We start from the raw sequence: 13,782 nt of genomic DNA on the forward strand, positions 1-13,782 counted from the left end.
CAAAATCTAAGTAAAATGCTTAATTAAATGCTACCCTTAATTCAGTTTGACAAGCTTCTAAATTCTACTACTAATTGTACATTTTAAAATGAGAACTGCTAAACAGACTCCTCATCCAAGTAAGTCTCATGGAAATCGTTATACACGTCCTCTATCTTGATAATATAAGCAAAACAAGCCCACCACAAAACAAATAAATAAAGGTATAATAAAATAAGTGCAGTAATTACGCTTCCTTCACCTTCCTAACCATCTTTTCCCTATTTTTTCACATCTCTGGCTGCAAACCATATCATCCCCACACTGCATCACCATGAACAACCAAAATTAAACATTGGATCCCAAAACTTGAAATTAAACTAGCAGGAATCACACCCATATATAATTTTGAAAAGTTAGAACCCACCATAAATCACACTTAGAATAATCCCAGTTTAATTGATATTTAAAAAAATCTGGGTGGGAAAAAGGGTGTGAATTCGTTGATATTCAAAATAATCCCAGTTTTATTCATGGATGTGATTCACCGCCGCACCACACCACCGCCTCATCGCATCACCATTAAAATCACTGCCGCACCCAAAACTTGGATCCCACCATGTTCTCATGCTTCGTCTTTGTCGTCTTCTCTTCGTGTTGGATTTGCCATCATCTCCCAAACCGAAGGCGGTCTGGTTTTCTTTGACAAGACTAAACTAACGGAAAACAAAACTAATAGAACCCAAAAAGGTCAGGGGAAAAATCGAGAAATCAGTACGTTGTTATAGTTGGGTCATTTTAATTGAACTTGTTTAATATTGGGCTTTATACTAACTATTAAATAAAATTATTGCATGGCTTTTGATTAAAACTCAAAATTTCGAAACCCTTTTCATTAGTTTTTCTTAATAAAAATTATATAGAATATCAAACAGTTCCTAATTGTCACCCCTAAAAATATCCAACAAAAAATGAAAATAAAAGAAGCTAAAAGGGCCGTAAATATAGATAGTTTTGGGCCCTCAGTAACTAATTCCAAGCCCAGAACTGAAAGTTTTTGTTTTCGTCAACAACCTAGAAACTAAGCCGGCTACAGCCCAAATTTCCATAAATTAATTCAGATGTTTAGGGTTTAAGATTTAGCAGACAGTGGGTTTTGGGAGCTTACGATTTGAGAATTAGGGTTTTTTCACGGAATTTCCATCGCCGACTCCCCTCACGACGATTGCTCGTATGTTTTTTTTTCTTAATTTTAAGTTCAATTTCTTCCTTCACTGTTTAATTTTAATGCTTCGGTGTTTTCAGTAGCTGCTTCTAGTTTGATTTGTTGAATTCGCTGTTGGGTTTGTATTAATTTGAATTAAGATGCCAATTTGATTTGTTTTGGACAAAATGAAGTTGCCCGGTAACTGTTTGATGAAATGCTCAACTGAACTCATGGCATGTTTTGGGTTTGACTTTGCTAATGCTTAAAGCTCTAACTGCAGGTGCAACAACGATATCTAACGGTGCGTCCCAGAAGCATTTCATGGCATATTCCCAAGGTCGCAATTTCTTGTTCTGCGACTTGTGTGGGAGTATGCTAAATTTGAATTCAACTAAGTTTGCTCAATGCCCTTTGTGCAAGTTAAAGCGAAATGTGAAAGGTAGAGCAAACTTAAGCTTTTCGCCATTCGTGTTAACTTTTGCATCTTTAATCTGTTTTCTAGTTTCAAAATTTGTTTCAGATGAATCCATGCTGTATTTTAGTTTTATTTGCTCGATTTCGAAAAGAGTTTACATTTGGAAGTGTTTCATATTCTAACTGCTATAGAATTTAAATCATGCCGTGTCTCGGGCTTTATATTTTTCTGTGACATAAATACGTAATATTTTTGTAGGTTCATAAATCCCTGTAAATTTAACTTAATATTTCCTTTCCTTAGTTTTGTAAATTCCTAATGTGATTTTGATTGTCTTCAGAGATATCCGGAAGAGAAATATCTTACAAAGTCACTGCTGAGGTATGCCCAAAACTATACTGCTGATGCCTGTATATGTGTAGATTGTAGGCTTTTTATATAGTCTAAATCTTGTGTGCTTAGGTGTGTACACTAAATTGAGTTGTGGCAGTTCGCACACGAACTGTGATGTTGTTGGACATTTTTTTTCCTTCATATTTTCTCATGCCCCCTCGCACACATTTAGGAATGTGGAAGGTCTTAGCTTCGCTTAGATATTAAAATAGATATAAGCAGTGAGTTGAGTTAAAGATGACGCTCAAAAAGTTGGATCTGATTGTAGCATCTGAATTGATACGAATAGCGTTGAACTTTATATCTCTTTCCACATCACAGCACCAAGTTATTCCTCTATGTGTGTTCTTGTTGCAGGATATCAGAAGAGATCTAGGCATATCAATAATTCCTGAAGAGAAGGTGCAATTGCAAAAGGTAGATGTGCTTTTTGGTTTTCAAATAAAGCTGTGGTTTTTGTTTGGGAATGTGCTTTCAATCTCCCATTTTCTTATGCTACTTTTTTCTCGTAAACAGACAGATGCTAAAACATGTGAAAAATGTGGCCACAACGAGCATACATATTACTCCCGACAGGTTTGCTAGATCGCTCTATCATCTAAGTATCTGTTTTTCTTCTTCTTTTTGGAGTCATCTAATTATCTTTTATGTTGCCTTGTCTTCTTTCATTAATACGTATCTAGATGAGATCGGCAGATGAAGGGGCAACTACTTTCTATGTGTGCACCAATTGCCAGCACCAGTTTACTGAGAATTGATGCGTCGGAGGTTGTAAGAGATTATGGGATCACAATGTGTGCCTTGATAGTTGACATGTTCCTAACAAATCTAAGATTTATGCCTTGTATTGAGTGTATATTTAAGATTTATCAACTGTGCGATCAAAGTTTTGTCAAACCGAACCAGATTTGTCAGCTTTAAGATTTATGCCTTATATTGGCTGTTTTGTTGTAGTTATTGTTTAAAATTTCTTCGATACGATTAGTATTTTCAGATAAATTTAAAAATCAAACAAAGATATAGATATGGAGGGTGAAGTCTAAACATTACCTCATATCGGAGAAAATCATAAGTTCAGGCTAAAATCGATATATGTCATCGATATTTCCAGACACATCTATTAAATATTGGAGAAACTCTTATATTTCGTCCAAATCAATATTTGACAATTCTTAAAGTTTTATTTAAATTTCCATCATGTCCATCGAAAAGTAACCAATATCGATATCGATCTTTCATATGTCCGTTGATATTTTCACAAATTTACATATCGATACTTGCACCAATATTGATATTTAAACACTGGTTATAGGATAGAGTCAGTAATCTTTATATTGTTCTCCTTAGCATCAAATGTGAATGCAAATTGCATATTTCTACCCATGCGTCTCTGGTTCGAAACTTTCCCTCCTCAAATTATTGTAATAGATTCGAACCCTTCCCCTACCCTTTAATAATAGCAATTTCAAAACAAAAAAAAAAGTGAATGCAAACTCTTTACCTTATGTGGTTTTGCTTCCGCTGTATTTTTTTTTTTAACAAATGATATTACCTACATTAAGGGGTTGGGGGAGTGGGTTAAGCCTCATAATAGACTAGCAATAATGTAGTTCAAATTCGTCTTTGGCGAGAATCAAAATAAAGATAACTTGTTTGGATATGAGAATAGATTAAGCCAGGTGGTGGAAGTTTTGTTATCTCCAATACTCCACATGTATGTGCTGTTAGAGTTTTTGTAACGATCGGAATCAAATCTCAAGTGGATCAAAACTACATATCGATGATATGTTGTTCAAATATCGATTGATCTAACATTTAAAGATTGACAACATAGAAAAGAGATGTCGATGTCGTACTCAAAAATTGATCATTTTGTTAGATTAGATTTTATTATTTTAGTTTATGGTTTTCGGCAAAGATTGGTATGGTTTCCGTTTGATAAGTTTGGTTACGATGAAGTAAAGGAAGAGAAGGAAAAATTGGTTGGTTTTGGGGCGCATTTGGCCTGTGACGGATTTGGTTGCTGCTACTGAGATCTGCTATTGACCACAACAATTATTAATGGAGCGCTTGAATTGGTGACCACTCGATTGATATTGAGTATCTAGTTATAAATTGATCATTTGTCACAATCTGATGTTTGACTGTTGGTTGTTGGAATTGCTTGTTTGCTCGCTCGCTTTAATTACTTGCTCACTTGAATCGCTCGCTCACTTGAATTACTCGCTTTCCTTGTCTTGTTCGTCTAACAAAGCATATCTTGTCGCTTCCGCCCACTAGAGATTGTATCCATATCTAATTGTTGGAAAACTCATGTCGTATACCACCACAGAGTTTGATAGAGGTGTTGGAAATTAGTTTTATTATTATTTATGGTTTTTTTGTGGGTCAAAAATATTATAATTTCGTACTCGTTAAGTATTAGGGTTTACTTTTGGTTTCTATATATATAAAGTTTTGTACTCGTTTATTGTAGAAAAGTTAGTCACAATGTAGTCTTATAGGTTATTTAGCCATCTCAACGAATTTGTAATGCTCTCTTTCATTTCAATTAACAAAGTACTATTCATATTTCGTTTGTCATATACTTTGAATTTCAACTCATTTCCGTAATTAGAACCCGAAAAACGATCATTTTGACTAATTTCCCAACCAAAAACTTGAAACATACTTAGGGCATTCTTCAAGTCATAAAACCTTCATATCATTATTACTTGGTGACCGACAAAAGGAAAAACAAATTTGAAAAGAAAAAAAGAAAAACTTCCTTGGGTAATTTTTTGTGCACCCCATTCAAAAATACAGGTGGTGAGATCACAAATTTCCTCAAGGAGAAGGGAGGAGAGGATTACATGATAAATTGAGATCACGAATTAACCCTCTCACAAGCCTTTATTTACACAAATGACACCTACAAACCAAACCTTGATCACCAACTACCAACGCAACAGCACCAACCACCTCAGCCGCTCAGCGGAGACGTAGAAGACGACAGAGGTTGTCGGTTGCTCCAGCGTCAACTCCCGCTGCAGCTTCAGAGTTGCAACCAAGCCTTGGCTGCAGAGAAAACCTCGGCAGTGGCAGGCTACTCGGAGGCGGCGAGAGAGTGAAAATGGAACCTGAAAACTTCTCCATATCCACACCACCACCGCGGCGGCCACCGAGACTCTTACCAGTGGATGATGATAGAACCCTAGTAACATCTTTGGGAAGATCATTCGGATCGGGCCCTAAAGGGCTGGTGGAAGCGATGACCAAACGCTCGGATATCGCTTTGAAGTCATGCTTATTAGCTTCTTCTTTCTTGGAGGGCTTAGATTTCGGCTTTTTCGGCGTGAGAGATTGGCTTCTGGTGATCATGTTGTTGGTCTTCCTGGTGGCGGGAGGATGGGAGGCGCCGCGAGTACGCAACGGAAGAGACGGCAGAGACTGGTGGTGGTAAGGTGGTCTGTTGGGAACCGGTAGAGGAAGGAGAGGCGGGTGTTGGTGCTGCTGCCTTTGCGCTTGTTGAAGATGTTGGTAGCGGTGGTGGTTGAACACAGAAAGAGAAGGTGGAGGAGCTTGGAGGAGACCTCCATGGATGTTGTAATTTATGGGAGCAAGATTTTCAGAGCTTCTTCTCATCATTTCCATCTGCTTGCAGGCACAGATTGATTGTTCTACAACAACAGTCTCCAGTTTCCACGGCCAAAAAATTGCAGCTCTTCTGAAGTGTAATATATCACAAAATTAAAAATATATGCCACCGTGAAAATCTTTGATTAATATGCAAGATTTTCTATAGAAATTTGGTGACAAAAAAGAAAGAAAATGTTCGAGAAAAATTTACTGTAAATCTGAACCAAAAAAGGATTTCGATCACGAGAAATCAAAGAACCAAAATCAAAATGTTTCTCTAGAACAATACTTTTAAGTTGAACTCGCGTCGAGTTGAAACAGACTGATCAAATATAAGAATTTTAGGCCGTCGAGAGACGATGAAAATTTCAAATTAAATTCGAGATAGGAATTTTAATCTTAACATAGAAGTTAGAATTAGAGATCTCAAAGTACTTTGGGTTACCTCGAGGAATCTTGAATTAGCTTTGTACCTCTAACTCCTTTTTATAGAGCGATGCTTCCCAACGAGAAATTTTTCATTGTGATCGGAATATGGGTGATACATCACGTGTTTTTATATAAATGGTGAGAAATTTTATTTTTTAAGTTATTAACTTTTTAACACACGTATTCCACCATTTGTATAATGACACGTAATGTACAATCTCGTGTTCCGGTCATACTGAAATATCTCTCCTCCCCAACGCCTACATTATTCATTTTTGGGTTAATCTCAGTTTACTACCCTAAAATTTCTTGATTTTCAACCTTTGATACATAAAGTTTTTTTCGTCCCAGTCTGGTACTTAAAATCATAATTCTAGGACATTTTCGTACATCCGTTAAGTTTTCCGTCAGAACCTCCGTTAACTAATGAAGTGGTACATACGTGGACAATGACTGAGCATCACATGTCAATATGGGTCCACATGGATATTAAAAAAAATCTTTTGTGAGCATCCTGCCTCACCCTTCCCCACCCTCTCCCTCCCTTCTCTCCTCTTCACCCACCCAACCTCTATACGGTACCTACCCCCACCCTCTTCCCCTCCACACCCTTCTCTCTCCTCCACCCTCTTCACCCAATTCCTCCCATTAGATCGTTGCCGTATTCGAAACTCCTAAACCAGTCACCGTCACCATGGGCTCCAAGATTAAGACAGTTCAACGATTGCGACTGCAATTCGCTATCTCCGAAACGTCGATCAGCTACTGGCTCCGTTGATCCACCGCCACCTGCGACCGACCTTTGATAACGCTGACTCATTTGTGTGGCGGTGAGGCCTACGTCATACCCAGATAAGCGGAAGAGGAGCGGGGGCAGATGGTGGGTGTGTGGGGAGAGTGGGTGCAGAGGAGAGAATGGAGGGAGAAGGAGGGGAGAGGGTCGGAGGGAAGTAAGACGCCCAAAACAAAAAAAAAAAAACTTTAATTTTTAAATTTTTTTAATATTCACATGGGCATGGACACGTGACACTTAATCATTGTGCAAGTGAGTGCTACGTTATTAATTAACAGAGGTCCTGACAAAAAACTTAAAGGATGTATGAAAATGTTCCAAAATTATGACTTCAGGTATTAGACTGAGACGAAAAAAATTTCATGTACCAAAAGTTGAAAATCAAGAAACTTCAAGGTAATAAACTAAAATTAACCCTTTATTTTTATTTTATTTTTTTGTATTTTAACGTTTTATACGTGTTATAAAATATTTTCAGATTTATATTTTATTAGATTTCTGGTATTTGACAGACAGCCGTTGCTGTCGGCTACAACTTCGGTCCAAAACCGGGGGCACTGTTCTGTTGGGCGGCAACCGCCAGTTCGTCTTCCACCGTTGGATCCCTCCTATGGAAAAAGCCGCTGGGGAAACTCTGGCCGTTGATAAGTCTGGGTTCCTCGTAATTGGTTGGGGGGCGATAGGGACTCGTCGAATCCTAGCCACACACGTCGTTAACTAGGGGTGCCCCAGCATTGTTTTAAAATCATCCCTCTGACCTCACGTGCAGGGTAGGGAAGAAAGAAGTGGTGGCAGATTTTTTTTATTCTTCTATTTGTTATTATTTTGTTTCCTCCCCATAGTGAAATTATTATTTTAAAATGTAGTGTTTTTTACATACTCTTTGTACCTTGTATATATTCTTGTTAATTTTTTCATAGATCTTGTTTAATTTCATTTGATCCCAATCAACTGAAAATTGAGAGTAGTGTGTAAAAAATAGATGTGTCGCTAGCATCACCTTATTCTAATTCGAATACAACTCTTCTTCATTAGGGCAATACACCACTTGAAACTTTCTATTTTGAATATTTTCATATTGTCCTCGAGACGTTCATTCTCATCCTGTAGTCTTGTACAATGATGTGTATCGTTGATTTTTTGTGTGATATTTTAAAGTTTAATTTTGCTAAAAATTAGCTACATTTAAAATCGTTTAATTATATAATAGTCACCAATTATGTTACTCAATTAAACACTAATTTTTTGAATAATATTGACTTAATATCAAACGATTTTAAATTTGATTAATTTTTTTTCACAAATCTTACCTTGAAAATATATAAATAAAAAAATATAAAATACACAAGTGTAATGGTTGTTAAAAGTTGCAAAATGAGAATGATAAGCAAAAAAAAAAAAAAAAAAAAAAAGTTGGTAGAGCTACCAATTTTTTTTTTTTTTTTGGGGGTGGGGAAAATGATTGGCTATGTTGATAATACATAAGATTTGGCACGTATCGATAGTTTGTATTTTTGTTGATAGCTGGAACATAAGAAGATAGAGATGAATTTGGGACAAGGATTCTCTCCGGATCCTTTTTGTGGGAATCCAGCGATTAATCAATTGTATCCGTTCATTGTATGTCGTGCAGTCAATTTTCGTTAAGTACTATTTATCTTCAATTTTAAATTAAAATTTTAAAATAATTTCTAACCGCACGATTTACAATAAACGAATACGATTGATTTATTCTCTAGATCCACACAAAGAGGATTCGAAGAGGATCATATTCCCTGAATTTGGTTGCACTCCATCGCGCGCGGTCATGCCCTATACACGTGGCCTCATGTCAGCAACTGCTGTGCTGACAATGAAAAATCTTCCATAATTTCAATGACCAAGGAGGGAGATAAAAAAAAAAGGTCGTACCCAGTGCACAAGGCTCCCGCTTTACGCAGGGTCTGGGAGAGGTGAATGTCGGCTAGCCTTTCCCCCCATTTTATGGAGATGCTGCTCCCAAGTCTCGAACCCGAGACCTAAGATCTTCGAAAATTCAATGAACAAGGTGAGAGATCGTAATTTTCCACATTTTCAACGTTCCATGTTGAATTACATCCTCCAGCCTACATATACCGGAGAGAAGAATGTTAGAGCTTCAGTCATATTTAGCGCTTCTTATTATTGAATCTGATTATAAAAATTATAGTGGATATGCTTAGTAAGTTAGCTTGTGATCCTCGGCTTTCTCTCTTTAGCTTGGTAGCTACTTGTAATACTTTAATGCATGGTGGCAAATTTAGGATTCAGCACACTTATAGAGAAGGGAACTATGTTGCAGATAAATTAGCAGAAATTGATCCTTCTTTGGACTATGGTTGTCATAGTTTAGGAAGAACTATAGGAGGCTGCTAGACCCATATTTGTTTACACGGGCGGAGCCACCCACAAGGCTAATGTGGGTTGTAGTCCATAGAGGTTTTCTGTAAGTGTAGTGCTATACACACATCTATTTTTATTTCTCACACATCCCTCTCAGTTTTCGACTTTTAGATCGAATGAACTAATGAAGATGAATGGCAAAAAAATCAATAAGGGTATGTGAATACCACTATTTTTTTTAAACCTATGCTTTAATGGCTTATGTTAATGCATGTAAACTATATAGTCCACTCATCTCCCATACAGGTTATTATTTTATGTATATTTAGTAGAGGATATGTAATAAATAATACTTATGTTGATAATAATAAATTAGTTCTATCTCCCCTCCCCCTCTATCATATTCGGTAAAGAAAAAAACTATGTTGCATATAAGAGGCTGCTAGACCCAGATTTGCCATAGTTCAGGAAGAACTATAAGAGGCTGCTAGACCCAGATTTGTCATAGTTCAGGAAGAACTATAAGAGGCTGCTAGACCCAGATTTGTTTAGTTGTTTTTGTTTTTTGTATTGTACCCAAAAAAAAATAAAAAATCTAACACGTAGCGCTAGTTTCACTCAATGTAACAGCTAACATAGTTGGATAGTCTTACCAAAATTTCTGTCATGCATATTATTGTCGTGTTTATTTGTCTTATTTGGGATAAGTACATGTTTAGGGCTTAAGGGGCAGACGACGCCAGATTCAATCCTCAGCACCGAAAGTTAATTAGGGTTGGTATATCAGTTTGACTCGAATGTTAATTTAATTTCCAAATTGAGCGCCATCCACGGCCATATGCTCAGTTCGTGACTCGATATTGTGTGCCCAAAATTAGTCATGCATGCAGTTTCTATTTATGAGAGTTTCTTTCAAAACAAGATATGATGACTTGTAACGTCCAGATTGTCGACTAGCTATTACATAGATTGCTAGGCAAGCTAGATGAATGCTTTCGCCACAAAGTCTATCACACACCTCTCTTAAATTTAGGCTCATCGGTTCAAATTAATTAAAGAAGATCAATGACAAAAAATTTCATAAGGGTGTGTTGAGGTAAAAATAATGTGTGAATAGCATTGTCAGAGTACTAATAACAGTATTGTCGTGTCGACGTTGGCCCCTTGGGTGGGGAAAAGAATGAGCGTATCCTTCCTTAAGAGAACAGATTTTATCATACATGTTTGCCCTACCTTTACTATCATTGTCCTATTTTGAAACGAAAAATAAACGTAAGTGTGTAGAAAGTAAAAAAATAATAATTAAAAATCACTACACGTGAATATTTCCACTTGCACTCTAATTATTCTCCGTCTTACTATATTTATACAGTGGTCAATCACTTGGGAGTTACATTCGTAACTTAATGCTATGTTGATGCAACATATTTTGTTATAGGATTTGACCAAACATCTAACGGCACGAGTTGAAACGACAATCATGCAGTACATGTACGTTCTTTGTACTTGAACCGCATTTATTAATCCGGAGTGATTGTAACCTCTTGAAGATAAAAACACAGACTAACAAGCCATAAAATCTTAATACAAATCATACAATACTTATATTATATAAACATGCATTTATATAGTCGTTTCGGTCCAGAGTACGTGCTAATTAATATTGACTAAGATCGAAATATAATTGAATGAAATAAAGAAAAAAAAGGAGGGGATAGAGATATTCTTTCTCGCTTCTACATACAGCAAACTCACCAACTTTAGAAAGCAAATTTTGGTGCCTTCTCGATCATCCACCCTATCCCCATCCCATTATACCACATGCCAAGGTCTGAAGCTAATGGCAATTGTGGGAACTGAATGTTAATGGTAATTAACAATGCTATAAGCCTATAACTAATTAAATTGGATTATAGATAGTAAATTCGCATATAATATGTGTATTGTATATGTATGTATGCATGTACTTTTCAAAAATACTTCAGTTTTCCGTACACGTTTTAATGATTCGTTAAATTCCAATTTTTTTATAATTCCAAAGTACACATTATGCACATACATACACATTTATTATGTTTAATACACGTTATTTTGATGCATTTTTTGATCAACATACAATATTCACATATTTTCACATATTATCGAATAAATAAAAATATACCTTTTGCATAAATAGTGGCCGAATTTTTCAAAAATATTTTCTTAGTAAAGTTGCTGAATAATACCCGTACATATTTTTTCACATACATATCCGTCATGTATCATGTATTTTACAAAACTACAAATTGAATACGTATATATGTTTACGACGATCCACAGACATGATATAAGTAAATAATATGAAACGTGTCACATTAGTCCAAATATATATATATATTATTGGCCAGTGACGTGAGCTGTAACCATGCATGCACCGACCACTCTTAAAAATTATAAGACCCTTCTCATTCTTTAGTATATATGCTACAATGCAAATATATATAGTATGGTATTTATATAGATATATACACATGCCTAAGTTTAGGCGGCCTTTGATTATTGGTTTCAAGATTTGTCGCCTAATATAATTTAAGGAAAACTAATGAAAAGGGCTTGAAAACTTTGAGTTTTAATGATAAGGACAAAATAAAGGGTAAAGTGAATAGTACCAGGATTGACTTTTTAGTGTAAAAATATGGTTTTTCGTTAAAGTGAACAGTACTGGGTGCTTTTCGTTAAAGTTCCCTATAATTTATGATAACAAAGCTCACATGCCCTCTGGCTTGGATATTATGAAATTGATGTATACAAAAGTTAGGGCAAATGGAAAGTAAAAAATGTGTTGCTGGTTCATGACATAAAGGGTGATCATCATCATGATCGTCATCATCAACTACAATATCACTCACAAATCAAAAGGTCGGTGTCTTAAAAGAATGGTCAACTTCAAACTTCTCAATTAAAAATATTAAAGTCTTTTTATCTCCTTTTTACAGATTGGATCTAGCTAGATTGTCACGACCGTATTTCCTTTTGTATACTCCGCACAATTGAAATTTGACACAGAACCATTTCTTGTATTACTTTTAAAAAAAATATCTGGCTTTATCATGGCAGTCCACTATTAGAGAACATGAAGACTTATAGAAGCATTTCAGTCCCCTCTGCCCCCATCGTGTATTTTTTAAAGAGATAGGACATGTTTGGAAGTGCTTTTAAAATGACTAAAAACACTTTTGGTGGAAATATTTTGGAACTAATCTTCGGTTAAAATGCAAGTGAACCAAATAACATTGAGCTCGTTTGAAAGTGTTTTCAAAATGATTGAAAGCGCTTTTGCGTGTTTCTATAATCAATTCTTAGTAAAAATGCAAGTATTTTAGAATCGGAACTCAAAAAACACTTTCGCAAAAAACGCTTTCAATCATTTTTTTAATGCACTTCCAAACCACTTCGTAAAACTTCACTTCTACCCATTTTCTTTTTCGATTCTAATAATGTTAAACTTACAAATGTTGAGTTTTCAGATATATATTTGTTCTCAATTTTACTACATTTCTCATTGGGCTTAAAGGTAAGGTATCTATATGAGCCCAGTCCAATCATTGAGCCCACTTTTTTTTATTTTTCAACTGGGTTTATTTCCTTGCTCTAAGCCCAGACCTCTGAAGGCCTACCAAAACCCAACATATGTAAAACCGATCTCAACTCTCTCCTCTACCATTGCACAACTTGAACTTGTCTATTTTGTTCCTCAAGGTTGTGACATCATTGTAAAAATGAACTTGACTTTCAATTGGTCTAGCGTTATTTAAGTCGGCACTTGATTATAAGAAGTCTTATGTTCAACTCGTACAGATGCATGAATGATTTCAATTGTAGTGAGTTGGACAACGTTTACGATAAGTTAACAATACGTTCTAAAATTCTTTATAAATAACTTATTGCTTATGGCAAAAAAATTTAAATTTATCAAAAACATTACTAAGACAATGGGTTACATAAGATATTGTCTCATGAGAAGATTCCATCCCATGTTATAACGAGTGTGCAATTTTGCTCATCGCCCTTAAATGATGGTAATGCTCATCACCATCTTTATCGAGTGCATTTTTGCTCATCACCATTTCGTGTGGTGTATGCTCAACACCTTATTTATCACCGTTAGATGAGTTTGAATTTTGAGATTTGTGCTTACCCCACTACACAAATTTAGAAATTCAAACTCATCTAACAATGATAAATAGGGTAGTGAGCATACACCACACTAAATGGTGGTGAGCAAAAATGCTCCCCTCTTTATCATCGTTAGATGAGTTGAAATTTTGAGATATGTGTATATCCGCTGCACACATCTCAAAATTTCAACTCATCTAACGATGATAAATAGAGTGACAAGCATCACCATCATTTGAGGATGATGGATAGAAATATTCCCATTATTACAAAATTCATGGTACAGCATTTCCTTTGTAGTTTTATTCCAGGTTGCCACATATATGCTTTGTGTGACTTAAAATTATGGACTACATACTATATGGTGCATGATGTTGATACACTTGCAAATGACGGGTAAAGACCGTTGCCATCAAAAGCGACAGTTAGTTT

General features: G+C 35.8%; 1 protein-coding gene across 1 annotated transcript; it reads left to right on the forward strand.

Moving 5' to 3' along the window:
• Positions 1–995: 995 nt before the first annotated feature.
• LOC103428591 (uncharacterized) lies at positions 996–2,947 on the forward strand. The gene is made up of 6 exons (XM_008366706.4): positions 996–1,210; positions 1,467–1,625; positions 1,942–1,982; positions 2,352–2,411; positions 2,511–2,570; positions 2,678–2,947. Exons 2-6 carry the CDS (start codon positions 1,508–1,510, stop codon positions 2,750–2,752), a joined length of 354 nt encoding a protein of 117 aa, XP_008364928.1. The 5' UTR covers positions 996–1,210; positions 1,467–1,507; the 3' UTR covers positions 2,753–2,947.
• Positions 2,948–13,782: the final 10,835 nt, after the last annotated feature.

Source organism: Malus domestica, chromosome 08 (genome assembly GCF_042453785.1).
Source record: "Malus domestica chromosome 08, GDT2T_hap1".
Classification (NCBI taxonomy): domain Eukaryota; kingdom Viridiplantae; phylum Streptophyta; class Magnoliopsida; order Rosales; family Rosaceae; genus Malus; species Malus domestica.

Excerpts from the sequence above, each read along its gene's own strand:
- LOC103428591 (XM_008366706.4), top strand. The coding sequence starts at position 1,508 with ATGGCATATTCCCAAGGTCGCAATTTCTTGTTCTGCGACTTGTGTGGG. Across the intron at positions 1,626-1,941 it reads GTTAAAGCGAAATGTGAAAG|AGATATCCGGAAGAGAAATA; the intron begins GTAGAGCAAACT and ends GATTGTCTTCAG. Across the intron at positions 2,412-2,510 it reads AGAAGGTGCAATTGCAAAAG|ACAGATGCTAAAACATGTGA; the intron begins GTAGATGTGCTT and ends TCTCGTAAACAG.